This window comes from Coregonus clupeaformis, unplaced genomic scaffold, assembly GCF_020615455.1.
Source record: "Coregonus clupeaformis isolate EN_2021a unplaced genomic scaffold, ASM2061545v1 scaf0012, whole genome shotgun sequence".
Lineage (NCBI taxonomy): Eukaryota > Metazoa > Chordata > Actinopteri > Salmoniformes > Salmonidae > Coregonus > Coregonus clupeaformis.
Genome location: NW_025533467.1, coordinates 1070710 through 1091790, shown reverse-complemented (window position 1 = coordinate 1091790; position 21081 = coordinate 1070710). Strand labels below are relative to the sequence as shown.

At 44.5% G+C, this 21081-nt stretch overlaps 1 protein-coding gene across 3 annotated transcripts in view; it reads right to left on the bottom strand.

Moving 5' to 3' along the window:
• The window catches only part of LOC121545441 (adenylate cyclase type 6-like), a 51659-nt gene that overhangs the window by 23673 nt on the left and 6905 nt on the right, over positions 1–21081 (bottom strand). For all 3 annotated transcript variants that reach the window (XM_041855973.2, XM_045212417.1, XM_045212416.1), the window contains exons 2-3: positions 19837–20098; positions 18658–19594 (exon numbers count right to left, since the gene is read on the bottom strand). In XM_041855973.2, coding sequence (XP_041711907.1) covers positions 18658–19594; positions 19837–19856 — 957 coding nt within the window. In that variant the 5' untranslated portion in view covers positions 19857–20098. The remainder of the gene's footprint in view (positions 1–18657; positions 19595–19836; positions 20099–21081) is intronic.

Below are 21081 nucleotides of genomic sequence, written 5' to 3'. Positions count from 1 at the left end.
CGTGCATGCGACTGCGCATGCATGTTTGTATGAAACCAGCAACCAGTGAAATCATTTGACACTTGAGTTTGCACCTTTGAGCATTCCCCCTCACATCCATTTCACTTTCTGTGACCGTGAGCATGCAATTGTCTCCATGTTTGATGTCGTTGTTCAGTCCAGTCATAAGCTCCTCCTGTGCTCTTACACAGACAGAGATACACAACATTCAAATCAAAGGCCAAGGAAAAATAGAAATACTGTATAGTTGACATTATCCGGGAAAAAAGTATTTCGTCATTAATTTAGGTGTAACAGATAATATGCCTTGATGATGATAATTATACTAATGATGCTGATGTTTTTTTCATCAATATTCCTCTGTCCTCTCCCACTCTTTAACCCTGGGGCTAAAGGGTTGTGGTTAGCATTAGCCCTTGATGGGGCGAAGGCCAGTGCCTCACACCCTGAAAGACTGTGACCTGTCAGAGACGCTATCACCACACAGAGTTCACTTAGCAGTCATCACCCACATTCCACAGGCTCCCTCCAAAGACCTGCCATCCCCTGCCCAGGAGGGGTCACTGAGGGTACAGACCTGGACCTAGAGAGGGAGGGTGGAGGGTACTACAGACCTGGACCTAGAGAGGGAGGGTGGAGGGGTCTCAGGCTAGCAGCTAGCTATCACCGTTTGGGACCACTATCACTGACGTGCACTCACTGTTTGTTCACTGTAACCAGAACCAGATCTATTTGGAAACAACCAGGCTGCCTTCTACATGGAGAACAGTAATATCATGGCTCTACAGTAGGAATTATATTACTATTGTGGTCATTTCAAGACATGGAGTAAGACATGTAGCACTAGCTGGGAAAAGTCATTTAGTGGAAAATAACAGTACAGGAAGTGGAGAGGAGGAGAGCCGCAGTGAATTTATAAGTCCATTTTCCCAGTGGGAGCAGTGACAGATGGGATATTGTTGTTGAAATGGGGCCAGGGAGAGAGCAGTCGGAGCGCTATGGCCTTTGTGAAGCATCTGGAAGTCCTTCAAACATCTGTGTTAGATCAGTCTATAAAACGCACTCTCGCACCCAAAAAGAGTGAACTAGTAACAAATCACTAACAGAAGATGCATCATTCTTTCTGAGCTGTGCCTCGTGTCTCCCTGTGTGTGTGTGTGTGTGTGTTTGTGCATACGTGCGTGCGTGCGTGAGTCTGCCTGTGATTGTCTCTCTTTTTCTTTAGCTATCTCTCTGTTTTTCTGTCGCATTTTCCCTTCTTTTTGGTTTCTCATTGGCTCCCTTTTTCTCTCCCTCACTCAGTACCAGTCTCTTCCTTTCCATTCCTCCCTCCCTCTGTTGTGCATCTGCTGGGTTTGTGTACTCAGCCTGAGCTCCATGTCTACACAGCTCTCTCCCTGCCCCTATCTGAAATGACCAGAGTTGTATGGACAAATAGAGAGAGGGAGGCCCCGCCTATTCCAGTTCTTTAAGCCTCCATGTCTTCTGTATACTACTGTCAAAGGGTGCTGACTGACTAACTACTGTCAAAGGGTGCTGACTGACTAACTACTGTCTATGGGTGCTGACTAACTACTGTCAAAGGGTGCTGACTGACTAACTACTGTCAAAGGGTGCTGACTGACTAACTACTGTCTATGGGTGCTGACTAACTACTGTCAAAGGGTGCTGACTGACTAACTACTGTCAAAGGGTGCTGACTGACTAACTACTGTCAAAGGGTGCTGACTGACTAACTACTGTCAAAGGGTGCTGACTGACTAACTACTGTCTATGGGTGCTGACTGACTAACTACTGTCTATGGGTGCTGACTAACTACTGTCAAAGGGTGCTGACTGACTAACTACTGTCAAAGGGTGCTGACTGACTAACTACTGTCAAAGGGTGCTGACTGACTAACTACTGTCTATGGGTGCTGACTGACTAACTACTGTCTATGGGTGCTGACTGACTAACTACTGTCTATGGGTGCTGACTGACTAACTACTGTCAAAGGGTGCTGACTGACTAACTACTGTCAAAGGGTGCTGACTGACTAACTACTGTCTATGGGTGCTGACTGACTAACTACTGTCTATGGGTGCTGACTGACTAACTACTGTCAATGGGTGCTGTCTGACTAACTACTGTCTATGGGTGCTGACTGACTAACTACTGTCTATGGGTGCTGACTGACTAACTACTGTCTATGGGTGCTGACTGACTAACTACTGTCTATGGGTGCTGACTGACTAACTACTGTCTATGGGTGCTGACTAACTACTGTCAAAGGGTGCTGACTGACTAACTACTGTCAAAGGGTGCTGACTGACTAACTACTGTCTATGGGTGCTGACTGACTAACTACTGTCAATGGGTGCTGTCTGACTAACTACTGTCTATGGGTGCTGACTGACTAACTACTGTCAAAGGGTGCTGACTGACTAACTACTGTCAAAGGGTGCTGACTGACTAACTACTGTCTATGGGTGCTGACTGACTAACTACTGTCTATGGGTGCTGACTGACTAACTACTGTCAATGGGTGCTGTCTGACTAACTACTGTCTATGGGTGCTGACTGACTAACTACTGTCTATGGGTGCTGACTGACTAACTACTGTCTATGGGTGCTGACTGACTAACTACTGTCTATAAGTGCTGACTGACTAACTACTGTATATGGGTGCTGACTGACTAACTACTGTCTATGGGTGCTGACTGACTAACTGCTGTCTATGGGTGCTGACTGACTAACTACTGTCTATGGGTGCTGACTGACTAACTACTGTCTATGGGTGCTGACTGACTAACTACTGTCTATGGGTGCTGACTGACTAACTACTGTCTATGGGTGCTGACTAACTAACTACTGTCTATGGGTGCTGACTGACTAACTACTGTATATGGGTGCTGACTAACTAACTGCTGTCTATGGGTGCTGACTGACTAACTACTGTTTAACTACCCCTTTCTCTCACAAACTCTCAGCATCATAATTCAGAATCTGTGCCATCAAAGAGGTCTGTTTAACAGAGTTCCACACAGACAGGATCATAGAATAATAACACCCAAACAAAACCCCAGCCAAACCATTATCAGAGCGAGGCGATCGGGTTATAGAATGACAGCCTCCTTTTTATTGTATTTTAATGTTTACATTGGCTCATCCTCCACCACATATACATTTTACACACATGTTTCATATATGTTACTTTTATACACAGTAGTTACATAAAAAATATATAGTTTTTTTGATTATACACATTACATTTTGGATACATAGTAGTCAGACATCTTTATAGTGTTTTCAGTAATAACTATTACCGATCATTCGTTTTTTAATCCCACCCCTCTGCTACTCTCAGCCCATCCCACCTACAATACATGTCCAAAAGTATGTGGACATCCCTTCAAGTTAGTGGATTCAGCTATTTCAGCCACACCCGTTGCTGACAGGTGTATAAAATCAAGCACACCGCCATGCAATCTCCATAGACAAACACTGGCAGTAGAATGAAGAGCTCAGTGACTTTCAATGTGGCACCTTCATAAGATACCACCTTTCCAACAAGTCAGTTCGTCAAATTTCTGCCCTGCTAGAGCTGCCCGGGTCAACTGTAAGTGCTGTTATTGTGAAGTCAAAACGTCTAGGAGCAACAACGGCTCAGCCACGAAGTGGTAGGCCACACAAGCTCACAGAACGAGTGCTGAAGAGCGTAGTGCGTAAAAGTCGTCTGTGCTCGGTTGCAACACTCACTACCGAGTTCCAAACTGCCTCTGGAAGCAACGTCAGCACAATAACTGTTCGTCGGGAGCTCACTAATGCTCTTGTGGCTGAAGTCCCCACAGCAATGTTCCAACATCTAGTGGAAAGCCTTCCCAGAAGAGTGAGGCTGTTATAACAGCAAACATGATTTTGGAATGAGATGTTAAACGAGCAGGAGTCAACATACTTTTGGCCACATAGTGTATCTCTGTAGACCATCTTCTTTTGATTTCCACGTGCCATATATTCTCCAACTGTGCTATGATGTCTTACATTAATTTTTTTACCTTTCTAGTCTCATAGTATCCACAGATTGTAAGTTAAACATTAATATTTTCCCCATAGTATTATATTGTTGATTGATTGACTATGACTTTCCAAATCACCCAACAGTGCTATTTGTAGGGTTAATTTTAAATGAATGTTGTGATTTTTCAGCCATTCCTGAACCTGTGACCAGAATCAAGCTACATGGGGACATTTACATTTTTACATTTTGGTCATTTAGCAGACGCTCTTATCCAGAGCAACTTACAGTTAGTGAGTGCATACATTATTTTTTTATTTTTCATACTGGCCCCCCGTGGGAATCGAACCCACAACCCTGGCGTTGCAAACGCCATGCTCTACCAACTGAGCTACATCCCTGCCATTCCCTCCCCTACCCTGGACGAATTGTGCGCCGCCCCATGGGTCTCCCGGTCGCAGCCAGCTACGACAGAGCCTGGATTCGACCCAGGATCTCTAGTGGCACAGCTAGCACTGCGATGCAGTGCCTTAGACCACTGCGCCACTCGGGAGACGAATACCAGAATAAATTATCTAATGATTCTGTTTCTTCGCAGCAAAATCTGCATATCTGAGATTGTTGTATGCCCCATACTGTATATTTAACATTCTGTTGTTGGCAATAATTTTTTAGAATAATTTAAATGGTAAAACTCAAAATGTTGAATCAAGCGTTGTTTTGTGTATCAGTTCATAAACCATGTGCCATGGAATCAGTACATCGAAAATCTCTTCCCAACTATTTTGCAACCTGTATGGTGCAGCTGCCAAAGTGTTTGTCCACAAATGAAAGTAGTGTATTATTCTATTTATGCCAATCTTTTTCAGCCAATTTTGGTCTTTATTATAAGTTCCCTACATTCTCCCCCTTCCACTTGCCTCCTCCATTTTTGTGGTAATGCTGCAGTTGGTTATAACTTTGGATTGAGCAAACGTTCCCATTTATTTTCGATAGCTGCATGTGTGACATAACTCCACCATTCCTATTCATAATATCATTAATAAAATATAATAAAACAATTTATATATTTTTTTATCAATCAATTTGAGTTTAACCATAATATTTGTTGTAATATTTGTTCAGTTTTTTTCTGGAGGATAACATTTAAATTGTAACCAGCATTGTATGCCTTGTTTAAGAAAGGGCGATACTTGAAAAAGGTTTGATTTTCTTACTAACCGAAAATGAGAAGTTGTAATCTGTATAAAGGCAACAAAGGATGAACGATGGATGAGCCTTCCTTAGTCATCTACTGGAGAACCAGTTCAGGTTTAAGTATAACTTATGTATTAGTGAAGATTTTAATGAGACGTTTAATGCTTTATTATTTAATAATTTCAGCCCCCCAAACTCATATTCATTATATAAATAGGCACGTTTAATATTGTCTGGCTTAGCGTTCCAAATAAAGTGCAATATTTTTTGCTCCTTGATTTTTTTTTAAACGAGTCGTCTGGAGTAGGCAGCGTCATAAGTAAATTGAGTAAGCTGTAATATACCTAAAGAGTTAATCAGTGTGATTTTTTTAACAGCCTCCTCTTCCCTCCCCCACACTAGGCCTGAAAACACAGTGAGCTTTTACAATGCCCCGGAAGCATCCAAAACGTGCAGCGTCACAGACCCCTCAGCTAGCTGACCACAGATAAGCTTCTCTGAACCAGACGGACGATGGCAAAAAACAACACACTGTGTGTCCTTCTCCCTCCCACATATTGCCCACAGTCTCCACTCAAGTGCCTTCTCTCCCAGCCATAGTCCATTCTACATTTGGACTGTGCCACGTCCACACCAGAGGGGAGAACAAAGGCCTCTACGCAGCCCAACAGCTCAGCAACAGAGCACAGCTTGTATACAGCACAATGTACTATGCCTATGGTCATGCCTGTGGATGGCAGCGGAATCTAGCCGCCATTTTGTAATTTGTGTTAGAGAACAAAGCTGAGTCCTAGAACAACGGTCAGTGCTATATATACACACACACAGAACACAACCCCTGGTTTCTGTTGGTTGACGGTCAGTGCTATACACTACCCTAACCTTAACCCCTACCCTAACCATAACCATAACCATAACCATCACCCTTGCCTAACCCTAACCTTAACCCTTACCTTAACCATTTTAAATTGCTACTTCAATGGGGTAGGGATGTCACAAGGAACCCGGATAGCACGGACCCTAGAACAACCCAACCACTAACATAAACCATTACCTTGGCCTTAACCCCAACTCCTCATTCTGCTGTCCGGATGTAAAACAATTGTCACAAAACTAAGAGGTCCCTCAACATGAATGATACAGGCTCAGAATCATGGTACGGGCTCAGAATCATGGTACGGGCTCAGAATACGCCTATATGGTTTCCTTTTCCACAATCTGATGGATAGAGGAGAAAAAGTATAGTATGATCTGATTTAAAATGTGCTAAAATGCAACAGCAACTCAACTGTATATATACCAACACAGCCTACTGGGTCTTGACTACTTGAGCCATAGTTGTTTCCGTGGCAACCGCTGGACTGAACTGAACACAAGCACTGAGGGAGACATCATTGGTTAGCAGTGGTGCTGCTTTTTTTTGTCCTAGTCATTCTCAGAAGTGATGCTAAAATGATGATTCCTTTCTTATGTTGCTCATTGGTCCTTACTTCTCTAGGGGGCCTGTTACAAAGATCATAGAAAACCTTGCTGCTTCACAAGAAACAAAACAACAACCTTCATGAACAGCAAATACTGAATATCAAATGTGTGAACTGTGTAAAGTGTGAACATGTGTCAAGTGTGAACATGCAGACTGCAGACATGAGTAAAAACCCTGTATGTCTGCGTTTATGTATAGGTCAGTGTGTAATATCTCTTGTAAAAACCCTTGTGATCCCGTCTGTCAGAAGACGTCCTGGTAGGAAGGAGAATCTCAGCATGACAGGTAGCCTCGTTAAAATGCTGCTGCGGCGTTAAATCCACAAATAATTTATCAGTGAGGCAGTGGAAGCCTGCATGGGGAGAATATCAGATTCTCCTCCTCCTCCTCCTCCTCCTCCATGAGGTATCTTATTCTACACTTACAAACCTGAATGGCTGGTTAGGGGTTAACACCTCTTGTGACCGGTTCTACACTGCTGAATAGGATGCCATGGGTTAGGATGCCATGGGTTAGGATGCCATGGGTTAAATAGTGTTTCCTTTAGTGTTTTCCTTGTCTAGGTGGGGTTCTTCACCTATAGCTTCACCGCCAAGGCCGAAGATCATACATGTAGGCCTGCCGCTCAAGACACTTATCTCCCTCACTATCTTTAAGCATCAGTTGTCAGAGCAGCTTACTGATCACTGCACCTGTACACAGCCCATCTGTAATTAGCCCACCCAACTACCTCATCCCCATATTGTTATTTACATTGTTATTTATTTTCTCATTTGCACCCCAGTATCTCTATTTGCACATCATCTTCTGCACATCTACCACTCCAGTGTTAATACTAAATTATAATTGTAATTATTTTGCACTATGGCCTATTTATTGCCTTACCTCCATAACTTACTACATTTGCACACACTGTATATAGATTTTCTATTGTGTTATTGACTGTACGTTTCGTTTATTCCATACGTAACTCTGTGTTGTTGTTGTTTTTGACCTCACTGCTTTGCTTTATCTTGGCCAGGTCGCAGTTGTAAATGAGAACTTGTTCTCAACTGGCTTACCTGGTTAAATAAAGGTGAAATTTTTTTTTTTTTCAAAAAGCTTAATATGGGAATATTCAACAGAATTTGTGGGTCACATATTATGAAAGACCTACAACACACTGTATTATTCAATATCCATACAAAAACAATGACCCTTGCGCCATAAACACAGTTGTTTACCCAGGAAAGAGCTATAAATACTCAGTCATTTTCAACTTATTTAGTCTAATAAAATAAATACTTTTTTTAACCGTGTTGTGAGAAGGAGACAAACATGCTATTGAAACGTATTGACTGTCCCCTGACTCAGAGTCCCACAGCATGGCTCGATGTTCTGTCCATCCATCTGTCCGTCCGTCCATCCGTCCATCTAATGGGCTTTCAGGAACTCTGCGGTGGTTGGGGATCAAAGGGGAGAAAATATCTATCCCACAATGCATTAGGTTCGGTGTCATGAAGTGCCACGGAAAAAATTACCAGTGTGTTTGACTTTGTGTGTGGATGTGTAGTACCTGTGTGTGTGTGTTTGTGTGTATGTGTGTGTGTGTGTGTGTGTGTGTGTGTGTGTGTGTGTGTGTGTGTGTGTGTGTGTGTGTGTGTGTGTGTGTGTGTGTGTGTGTGTGTGTGTGTGTGTGTGTGTGTGTGTGTGTGTGTGTGTGTGTGTGTGTATTTGTGTGTGTGTGTGTGTGCGCGTGTGCGCGTGCATATGTGTGTGCATAAGCGTTAGTGATTGGGGAAGAAATCTATACAGATACATATTGATATATTATTTTTGACTATATATTGTATCGTTTTGACAATATCGCAATATTATTTTTGCACTAGTTGGCTGTACCTGCACCAATATTTTTCCTTCATAGCTTGTTCTCCATCTTCTTTTTAAATAGGAAGCCAATTTGTTTTCAGGACTTTTATTTCCATGACTGATCAACACTAGTTTTCTCATGCTCTCTCTTGTCCCTCTGCAGCAGACATATGGTGTGTAATATGTTGGGAACATTGAATCACAATAACATCACAGTATCGAATCGCAATACATATAAAATCGTGATAATCATGATAATCGCAATACATATCGTATCGGCACCTAAGTATCGTGATAATATCGTATCGTGAGGTCAATGGAAATTCCCAGCCCTAATAAGTGTCACAGAAGAAATTACCAGCGTGTTGTGTGTGTGCGTGCAAACAGTGGCTTGCGAAAGTATTCACCCCCCTTGGCATTTTTCCTATTTTGTTGCCTTACAACCTGGAATTAAAATGGATTTTTGGGGGGTTTGTATCATTTAATTTACACAACATGCCTACCACTTTGAAGATGCAAAATATAAGACAAAAAAACAGAAATCTTGAGCGTGCTTAACTATTCACCCCCCCCAAAGTCAATACTTTGTAGAGCCACCTTTTGTAGCAATTACAGCTGCAAGTATCTTGGGGTATGTCTAAGCTTGGCACATCTACCACTGGGATTTTTGCCCATTCTTCAAGGCAAAACTGCTCCAGCTCCTTCAAGTTGGATGGGTTCTGTTGGTGTACAGCAATCCTTAAGTAATACCACAGTTTCTCAATTGGATTGAGGTCTGGACTGACTAGGCCATTCCAAGACATTTAAATGTTTCCCCTTAAACCACTCGAGTGTTGCTTTAGCAGTATGCTTAGGGTCATTGTCCTGCTGGAAGGTGAACCTCCGTCTCAGTCTCAAATCTCTGGAAGACTGAAACAGGTTTCCCTCAAGAATTTCCCTGTATTTAGTGCCATCCATCATTCCTTCAATTCTGACCAGCTACCCAGTCCCTGCCGATGAAAAACATCCCCACAGCATGATGCTGCCACCACCACGCTTCACTGTGGGGATGGTGTTCTTGGGGTGATGAGAGGTGTTGGGTTTGCGCCAGACAAAGCATTTTCCTTTATGGCCAAAAAGCTAAATTTTAGTCTCATCTGACCAGAGTACCCTCTTCCAAATGTTTGGGGAGTCTCCCACATGCCTTTTGGTGAACACCAAACGTGTTTGCTTATTTTTTTCTTAAAGCAATGGCTTTTTTCTGGCCACTCTTCCGTAAAGCCCAGCTCTGTGGAGTGTACGGCTTAAAGTGGTCCTATGGACAGATACTCCAATCTCCGCTGTGGAGCTTTGCAGCTCCTTCAGGGTTATCTTTGGTCTCTTTGTTGCCTGTCTGATTAATGCCCTCCTTGCCTGGTCCGTGAGTTTTGGTTGGCGGCCCTCTCTTGGCAGGTTTGTTGTGGTGCCATATTCTTTCAATTTTTTAATAATGGATTTAATGGTGCTCCGTGGGATGTTCAAAGTTTCAGATATTTTTTTATAACCCAACCCTGATCTGTACTTCTCCACAACTTTGTCCCTGACCTGTTTGGAGAGCTCCTTGGTCTTCATGGTGCCGCTTGCTTGGTGGTGCCCCTTGCTTAGTGGTGTTGCAGACTCTGGGGACTTTCAGAACAGGTGTATATATACTGAGATTATGTGACACTACCTGGCGCCGACGAAGATGGCGGCCTCGCGACTAGCTCTTAGGAAACTTTGCAGTATTTTGTTTTATGTATTATTATTTACATTATTAGCTCAGAAAGTGTTTTGCATCATTACATACAGCCAGGAAAAACTATTGGATATCAGAGCGGCAGTAACTCACCAGCATTACGACCAGGAATACGACTTTCCCGAAGCAGATCTTTTGTTTGCTCTCCCCAGGGCAACTGAACCGATTCCAGCGGCTGACCCAAAACATCAGCGGCGGAGGAGATGCACTCGGAGTGGCCTGCTGGTCCGACTTAGGAGACGCGCACACCACCCACCGCTTCCAAGTATTCTATTCGCTAATGTTCAATCTTTGGTTAACAAAGTCGACGAACTACGGGCAAGGATTTCTTTCCAGAGAGACATCAAGGCCTGTAACATACTCTGTTTCACGGAAACATGGCTCTCTTGGGATATTATGTCGGAATCGGTCCAGTCAGATGGGTTCTCAGTTCATCGCGCAGACAGGAATAAATATCTCTCCGGGAAGCAGAAGGGCGGAGGTGTGTGTTTCATGATTAACGACTTGTGATGTAATTGTAGTAACATAGAGGAACTCGAGTCCTTCTGTTCACCCGACCTAAAATATCTCACAATCAAATGCTGACCGTATTATCTCCCAAGATCATTTTCTTCGGTTATAGTCACGGCCGTGTATATCCCCCCTCAAGCCGATACCACGACGGCCCTCAAAGAACTTCACTGGACCTTATGCAAACTGGAAACCACATATCCTGAGGCTGCATTTATTGTAGCCGGGGATTTTAACAAAGCAAATTTGAGGACTAGGCTGCCAAAGTTCTATCAACATATCGACTGTTGTACTCGCGCTGCTAAAATCCTCGACCATTGCTATTCAAACTTCCAGGATGGTTATAAGGCCCTCCCCCGCACTCCTTTCGGCAAATCTGACCACGACTTCATTTTGCTTCTCCCTTCCTATCAGCAGAAACTCAAACAGGAAGTACCCGTGCTAAGGACTATTCAACGCTGGTCTGACCAATCGGAATCCACGCTTCAAGATTGTTTTGATCACGCGGACTGGGATATGTTCCGGTTAGCTTCCGAAAATAATTTAGACATATACACTGAAACAGTGACTGAGTTCATCAGGAAGTGTATAGGTGATGTTGTGCCCACTGTGACTATTAAAACCTACCCTAATCAGAAACCGCATTCAACCATGGCAAGGTGACTGGGAATATGGCAGAATACAAACAGTGTAGCTACTCACTCCGCAAGGCAATTAAACTGGCAAAACATCAGTATAGAGACAAAGTGGAGTCGCAATTCAATGGCTCAGACACAAGACGTATGTGGCAGGGTCTACAGACAATCACGGACTACAATAAGAAAACCAGCCACGTCGCCGACACCGACGTATCGCTTCCAGACAAGCTAAACACCTTCTTCGCCCGCTTTGAGGATAACACAGTGCCACTGACGAGGCCCACTACCAACGACTGTGGCCTCTCCTTCTCCATGGCCCACGTGATTAAGACATTTAAGCATGTTAACCCCCGCAAGGCTGCCGGCCCAGATGGCATCTTTAGCCGCGTCCTCAGAGCATGCGCAGACCAGCTGGCTGGTGTGTTCATGGACATATTCAATCTCTCCCTTTCCCAGTCTGCTGTTCCCACATGCTTCAAGAGGGCCACCATTGTTCCTGTACCCAAGAAAGCAAAGGTAACTGAACTAAATGCCTATCGCCCTGTAGCACTCACCTCTGTCATCATGAAGTGCTTTGAGAGTCAAGGATCATATCACCTCTACCTTACCTGTCACCCTAGACCCACTTCAATTTGCTTACCGCCCCCAATAGATCCACAGACGATGCAATTGCCATCACACTGCACACTGCCCTATCCCATCTGGACAAGAGGAATACCTATGTAAGAATGCTGTTCATTGACTATAGCTCAGCATTCAACACCATAGTACCCTCCAAGCTCATCATTAAGCTCGAGGCCCTGGGTCTGAACCCCGCCCTGTGCAACTGGGTCCTGGACTTCCTGACGGGCCGCCCCCAGGTGGTGAAGGTAGGAAACAAAATCTCTACTTCGCTGATCCTCAACACTGGGGCCCCACAAGGGTGCGTGCTCAGCCCCCTCCTGTACTCCCTGTTCACCCATGACTGCGCGGCCAAGCACGCCTCCAACTCAATCATCAAGTTTGCAGACGACACAACAGTAGTAGGCTTGATTACCAACAATGACGAGACCGCCTACAGGGAGGAGGTGAGGGCTCTGGGAGTGTGGTGCCAGGAAAATAACCTCTCACTCAACATCAACAAAACAAAGGAGATGATCGTGGACTTCAGGAAACAGCAGAGGGTGCACCCCCCTATCCACATTGACCTGACCGCAGTGGAGAAGGTGGAAAGCTTCAAGTTCCTTGGCGTACACATCACCGACAAACTGAAATGGTCCACCCACGCAGACAGTGTGGTGAAGAAGGCGCAACAGAGCCTCTTCAACCTCAGGAGGCTGAAGAAATGTGGCTTATCACCTAAAACCATCACAAACTTTTACAGATGCACAATTGACTGCATCCTGTCGGGCTGTATCACTGCCTGGTACGGCAACTGCACCGCCCGCAACCGCAGAGCTCTCCAGAGGGTGGTGCGGTCTGCCGAACGCATTACCGGGGGCAAACTACCCGCCCTCCAAGACACATACAGCACCCGATGTCATAGGAAGGCCAAAAAGATCATCAAGGACATCAACCACCCGAGCCACTGCCTGTTCACCCCACTATCATCCAGAAGGCGAGGTCAGTACAGGTGCATCAAAGCTGGGACCGAGAGAATGAAAAACAACTTCTATCTCAAGGCCATCAGACTGTTAAATAGCCATCACTAGCACATTAGAGGCTGCTGCCTATTGAAATCACTGGCCACTTTAAGAAATGGAACACTAGTCACTTTAATAATGTTTACATATCTTGCACTACTCATCTCATATGTATATACATTTACATTTACATTTACGTCATTTAGCAGACGCTCTTATCCAGAGCGACTTACAAATAGGTGCATTCACCTTATAGCCAGTGGGATAACCACTTTACAATGTTTTTTTTCTTTTCTTTGGGGGGGTTGGAGTAAAGGGGGGGTAGAAGGATTACTTTATCCTATCCCAGGTATTCCTTAAAGAGGTGGGGTTTCAAATGTCTCCGGAAGGTGGTGAGTGACACCGCTGTCCTGGCGTCGTGAGGGAGCTTGTTCCACCATTGGGGTGCCAGAGCAGCGAACAGTTTTGACTGGGCTGAGCGGGAACTATGCTTCCGCAGAGGTAGGGGAGCCAGCAGGCCAGAGGTGGATGAACGCAGTGCCCTCGTTTGGGTGTAGGGACTGATCAGAGCCTGAAGGTACGGAGGTGCCGTTCCCCTCACTGCTCCGTAGGCAAGCACCATGGACTTGTAGCGGATGCGAGCTTCAACTGGAAGCCAGTGGAGTGTGCGGAGGAGCGGGGTGACGTGAGAGAACTTGGGAAGGTTGAACACCAGACGGGCTGCGGCATTCTGGATGAGTTGTAGGGGTTTAATGGCACAGGCAGGGAGCCCACCAACAGCGAGTTGCAGTAATCCAGACGGGAGATGACAAGTGCCTGGATTAGGACCTGTGCCGCTTCCTGTGTAAGGCAGGGTCGTACTCTCCGAATGTTGTAGAGCATGAACCTACAGGATCGGGTCACCGCCTTGATGTTAGCGGAGAACGACAAGGTGTTGTCCAGGGTCACGCCAAGGCTCTTCGCACTCTGGGAGGAGGACACAACGGAGTTGTCAACCGTGATGGGATATACTGCATTCTATTCTATAATATACTTTTGTATCTTAGTCCATGCCGCTCTGTCATTGCTTGTCCATATATGTATATATTCTTAAATCCCATTCCTTACTTTATTGTGTGTATTGGGTATATGTTGTGAAATTGTTAGATATTACTGCACTGTCGGAGCTAGAAGCACAAGCATTTCGCTACACCCGCTATAACATCTGCTAAACACGTGTATGTGACAAATAAAATTTGATTTGATTTTATTTGACTTAGATTGCACACAGGTGGACTTTATTTAACTAATTATGTGACTTCTGAAGGTAATTGGTTGCACCAGATCTTATTTAGGGGCTTCATAGCAAAGGGGGTGAATACATATGCATGCACCACTTTTCCGTTATTTATTCTTTCTCATTTTTTTAAACAAGTTATTTTTTTCATTCCACTTCACCAATTTGGACTATTTTGTGTATGTCCATTACATGAAATCCAAATTAAAAAAATGCCAAGGGGGATGAATACTTTTGCAAGGCACTGTATGAGTGTGTGGGTACGTGCCAGCCTGCCTGCCTGTGTGCGCATGTGTGTGCTTGTGCATGAGGGAGAGTGTGTGTTAGTGTGTGTGACATGGTACACACACACGAATGTGAGTGTAAGTGTGTGTATACAGAGAGGGATAGAGTGAGTGGCTGCTATGACGCAGACTCTGATAAGACTGTTCCATGTGACGCAACACAATGGTTAGCAGAAATGTTAAATACGCAGAACAACAAATGAGCTTGTACTACGTAAGGGGACAAAAATGTCCTTAGTCATTTATAGTTGCACTTTGTGGTGTCTTCCTGTGTTGTCTTTGTCTCTGCTGTTTAATTTGTCTGTGGTGGCCGAACATTGAGAAGAACCAACTTTTCCAATGTTTAGATCTGAATCACACAAATATTACGACAATTTCTCAGTGAGATGGTTACACACACACACAGTGTGTGTGTCTGTGTGTGTGTGTGTGTGTGTGTGTGTGTGTGTGTGTGTGTGTGTGTGTGTGTGTGGTTAATTGATTCCAGCTGGGAAAAGAGAAGACATTCAGGATTACAAAGAGAGAGCGAAGGAAAGAGCAGAGAGTATTTTCTAATTGAGTGAGGCTTACTTCCCAAATGTTTAATTTGGTTGTTTACAATAAAAAACTGAGAAGAAGTTTAGGTCTATTTCGCTGGCTTCGACACAAAAATACCCAAACATTAAAAACAGCAGTTTTAGGCTACACTACACACAATACGCTATAATGACTATCCAAGTGACAAAATAAGTGGCATGTACCTAAATGTTATCCATAAGAAATATTTGGTTCCAAACACAGAGTTTAGTACCTATGATGCAGCTAAAGGTATTAGTCTAGCATAGTCTCTCCACAAAGCATTTTTACCTGAACCATGATCTGATCTGGGTGTTAGATCTGTAATCCCCTTTGTTCTGCCAAAGGAAATACAAACAAACAAATGATAATGACGTGCATCTGAGGAGCCCTACAGTGTGAGCAGATCTACTAGGTGCAGGATCTACAGTCTGTGAAGGGTTTGGCCTGGAGACTCTTTGAATCGCCCTTGACCTCTCAGCGAGCAGTAAAGCTATTCCAGGATTTTTCTAAAGCTATGCAATTATTACAATCTTTAAAGACTTATAAGAGTTGCATTGGAATTGCAAATTCACACATGCATCATGCACACACACAGCATCTACCCACCAAGGCTTTTCAGAGAACACAGCCCTCCATTATTGTAAATGGAAACAATATGTGTACAGTCCCTCAACCCACACAGAAACACACACATACGCACACATTCATATGCACACACACACACACACAGTCACACACACACATTAAAAAGGCTACAGCACCAGTGAGTGAAGAAGAGGTCTTATTTCCACACAGACCATGACAGATTAAAGGCCCAAACACATCCTGGTTCTAGAGTTGTAATCCAGCCCAGGGAGACGTGCTCTCAGCAGGGGGCTTGGATCAGTGACAGGTGGAGAGAGGCCAGCGATACATACGAGTGACAGGCAGACAACATACCCTGCATCCTAATTACACCACAATGTCCTTACACTGTGTGCGTGTGTTCGTTCATCATTATCTGTGGCTAACGACGCCAACAGAAACCCAGTGAGGTTAATGAGTTATCAAAGAAAGGGGAAATACTTGCACACAATCGTAAAGAAGTGATGGATGGCACTTTATTACTGTACACACATGGACGATCACAGGAAGGATCTCACCATCGCTCGGCTCTGCTCATTCAATAGGACCCTCATTCATTTTACCACAGCAAGCAAAACACTCTGTGCATTGTGTCATATGCATGATGTGGGGGTCATTGAGAACACCTTTACATTATGCACATGCCCAGTAGCCCAGTTCTCACCATATAGCACCATAGAGATGTTACACAGATGTTGGCAGGCTACCATATTCTTGAGCAGTGATCTTTCCTACAGTGGCTTGATCAATAATAGGCATGAGTCTAGTCAGGAGTGACAGTCCAGTATAGTTCTGTCTCAATGAATGAAAAACAACATGTTGTAAACTATCTCTTATCTCTCTTTCACGGAAACCAAATGGGTTCCCTTTTCCTCTTCCCAAATAACGTCCTTTGGTAAACAATTCTGTTTTCTACAAAATATGTGTATAGACATATAACACCTTCCTAATATTGTACACTCAGTGTATCTATCTATATATATATAAAGCCTATAATTCTGACATGAAGTTATTTCATGCACAATTGCCTTGTGAAAATGTGAACCTGTACCAAGGCTGAGCACTCTCTCAGTGGGCAGTTATCAAATCATGTCCTCTTCAATCAACATATAACGACTAATGTTCTACCATGAAGCCAAAAATTATTCTGTGTCCCCTTATTGTTTTTCCTGGAATGATCGCCCCATTATTCCTCTCCCATACCTTCTCCCAATGGTCATAAACTGTTACACAACAATTACAGTAGTACAGAACGCACCTAGCCTCAGCCTCCATACAGAACCCCCCACCCTTGGAAAAAGTACAAAGTGTCTCTTGTGTGGGAGCACAGAGACCTGAGTGATACTGATTTATATTATCATGGGCCATGGTATTCTCTCTCTGGCAAACACTCACTCACACCCGCATGCGCCATGAGCATGCGCACTTACATGAGTGTGCATGTTAGCATGTGCAAAAACATACACACACGCACGTACACACACACACACACACAAACACGCACGCAGAAACAAACACACACACAGCCGGCCGGCCGAGGCAGTTCATTTAGCCCACTGACCTTCAGCTAGCCCCTGGGTCCTTGGCATGACGCACAAACAACCTACAGTAGGCCACACACACACACGTACATACACAAACACACATATACACACTCGCACACACACACACCTGCACGCACCCACACACACACACACACACACACACACACACACACACACTCACTGCCTCAACACACTGACAAACACACTGTTACAAAACATTCAGAAATATACTGACAACACAGTGACAAACACACTGTTCCATCCAGTGACCAAAACGTCTTTACATTTTGCTGCCTTAAAATTTAATCTAAAAAGGAATTACATTTGATTTATTTTCTTACTGATCTACACAACCTACTCAAAGTGAACGGAAATTCAAGTATTCAAGTAACATTTTCAAGTATTGTGGTAGCAGCATCATGTTATTTGTATGCTTGTCAACAGCAGGGACTTGGGAGTTTGTCAGGATCAAATTAAATATGAAAGAAGCAAAGACTATGTAAAAAGTTATCGGATAAACTGCCTCAGTCTTCTGAAAACCCTGGGATAGAGTATTTTTTTTCAGCGGGACAATAACACCCATTTTAATGCCAAAGACACCAGAATGGTATTTCCAAGAGGTGTTGAGTGTTCCTGAATGGTCCAGTCTCAGTCCTGACTTAAATCTGCTTGAGAATCAGAGACAAGGTTTGAATATTGTTGTCCAGCAATGATTCCCAACCAAATGTACTGAGCTGAGCAATTTAGACAAAAACAATGGATATATGTTGCCCTAAGAGTTGCCCTAGGTTGGTAAAATCTTATTCAAAATGATGGTCCTGAAAACAATGTCTTGTCAGACTAGTACCACATGGTTGGCTGCACTGATACAACAATAATATTGTAGCCTGTGTTGTAGGTCCAAGAGCAAGACCCAGATACCACAAAGTATCAGCTTGCAAAGACACACTCACTGCAGCCGTAGAAATCAATTAATACAACAAACTGCAGGCCAAGAAGCCCATCTAACCCAAAAAAGTGGGCTAGTAAGCTGCTGCCTATATGGGTCATCACCCAAATGTCTCATCAACCGTGAGTGGAATGAAGGCCTACGCTCAAGCCAAAGCAAAAACTCAGTCAATTAACATAGCCGGACAGCCAAAGGAGTAGTGCCGGTCACAATTTATTTGGATAGTCCTGTCTGTGTTTATTCATTGTCATGCCAAAGACGTCACTTAGCAACAATAGAAGAGTTGCCTTCAGTTGTGTACACTATGGCACCCACATAATTATATAGAACATATACTATATCTCTATGATGGATTGGGAGCAGGCTGAGTTCCTACCTGTTTCCAGAGGAACACGTCTTCCTGGTTGAACTGCCAGGTGGTGACCAGGTGAATGGTGGAGAGCACCCCTCCGCTCAGCACGGCTGCTCTCATCCTGACAGGCAGCAGCGTGTAGATGATGTAGATGAAGAAGACAGACCACCAGATGCCCTCAGACGCGCTGCGAGGCGCCACCATCAGCACCCCGAACACCTGCACCAGCAACAGCACCCCGATGACCAGGTAGCTCACCATCCACATGTAGTCCTGGTGGAAGCCGTTCCGGTTACACACAAACATGAAGGCCATGAACAAGGCCATGGCCACAGAGAGGGCCGAGGAGTAGGCCACGTCCGGGGGTGCATGGACACAATGGAAGGTCAGCATCACGCCGCACACGATCACCAGCACCCCCATCAGCATGGTGAGGGAGCTCTGGTTGAGCCTGAAGAAGTAGCGCTGGTACAGACGCTCCAGTTTATGAGACTGGAATTTCTTGGACTGGAACACCTGCATCACCCGCAGCCAGCAGTCCGCCACCGTCACCTCCCCTTCCCCATTGGGACCCTCTTCCCCCCCTTCCCCACCACCCCCGCTACACCCCCCCTTCCTCCCTTTCAGGTCCCCGTCCTCAAAGCCCAGGTCGACAGATTTGAGCCCCACCCCTTCCCCGGTGGCGCCGCCCCGTTTGCCATAGTGGTCTTCTTGCCAGATGCAGCGCACGCCAAAGTTGCCCCCCCCGCCCGCCGCCCCAGCCCCCCCTCCGCGGTGGTGGGGGTGGAGGGGGGCTCCAGAGGGGGGCTCCATGGCGTCCGGGTCCCGCAGGCAGCTCATGTAACGCGGGTTGCAGAAGGATGAGCCTCCCTTCTGCTTGGACTTCTTGCCATTGCGCTCCCCCCACGAGGTCTTGCGGTCGTCCACTCTGGCCACTAGGAAGCCGCTAAACCAGGACATTCTGTGTAGGAGGGAAGGGGGACAAGCACAATGTAGGAGGGAGGGGGCGGTGGCAGTTAGAGTTTCAATAAACTTGGAAACATTCATAGATCCACCAACTTAAATTAGACATGCAACATAGTCTTTCTGAAAATTCTTTAAGAAAAAAAAGAACAACCTTCACATGTATTTTCTTAACCTAATGTCCAAAATAAAACTGTTCACCTGTTATTCTAAGGTCACCTGTATGACTGTGGACATTACCTGTGTGGGTTCTGGTACATATCCCAGCCCTATCCTCTCCAGCCGGTCCACTCATTTATCCCAGTAGGCAGAGGTCTGAAGAAGTGAGGGGTTTCAGACGCAGTTCTGCAGGGGTGTGGGTAGGTGGTTGGGTGGGTGGGTGAACGTGACCGGGGTAAGTCCAGGGGCGTGTGAAACCAGAGTTTCGGACCGAGCAGGTGATGTGAAAGGCAGGGTTTAGGGAATCACTCTATGATCCGGCCTATCTCCAGTGCTTCTGAGTCTTGGAGGAGAGACACAAAACACACACAAATACAGGTGAAATTAGAAGGGAATTAGAAGTAAGAAATGTGTTAGCAAGAACCTCAGAAAACCACTTAACCATACATTTATGTCATGGGTCAGTGACAGCACCCAAAAACAAAGTCATACATGGAAGTTGTACAATCATCATTCGGTGATGAAGAGCAACTCTCAATAAGTGCATTCTAAGAATAGTCAGACAACAATACCACAATCATCACAAACAGAGGCGTCATGCCCATAGGGGGCACAAGGGCACATGCCCCCTCAGAATTGTCCTGTAAAAAAATATAATATATATAAATAAAAGTCTTTAATTTTTTGTTGTTGTTTCTCTGTAATACTACTAGCCACATAGCAATTTTATGAAGTTGGCTTTAGCTAGCCCAGATAGGTTCCCAATCTCCCAACCTCATAACTAGCTACCAAGAAGCCATTTCAGGCTATCAATCAAGTTAGAGTAGCTAGCTTGTGTAACTATCTTAGCTGGCGTACCTGCTGGCAAAGTTGGTAGACTTTAGAAAAAGCAAGCGATTACTAAATGTACTGATTAAGACTCACATTCTTTTCACTCTTTTACTCAGATCTTTGCAGAGACGCAGAGAAGCATATTTAGTTTATTTATTTTTTTAAACCACCAGTCAGGAGGATACAGAGGTATGCTTAGAGGTATGCTTAGACAGCTCAAGAGCTATGCTTAGATATGTCCCCTCAGATTTTTTTTGTGTGCATGACACCCCTGATCGCAAATTAAACATTTGTCAAGGTTTAGGCTATTCTTTGGTGGCTTGACTCAGAGAAGCATATTTAGTTTATTTTTTTTAAATACCACCAGTCAGGAGGCTATTCAGACAGCTCAAGAGATATGCTTTGATATGCAGAAAAATAAACATATTTTTGACATAGAATTAAGCATAATGATTATGGCTCTAGATTGCTGGAAAAAAGCTGTTTCAGGTTTTG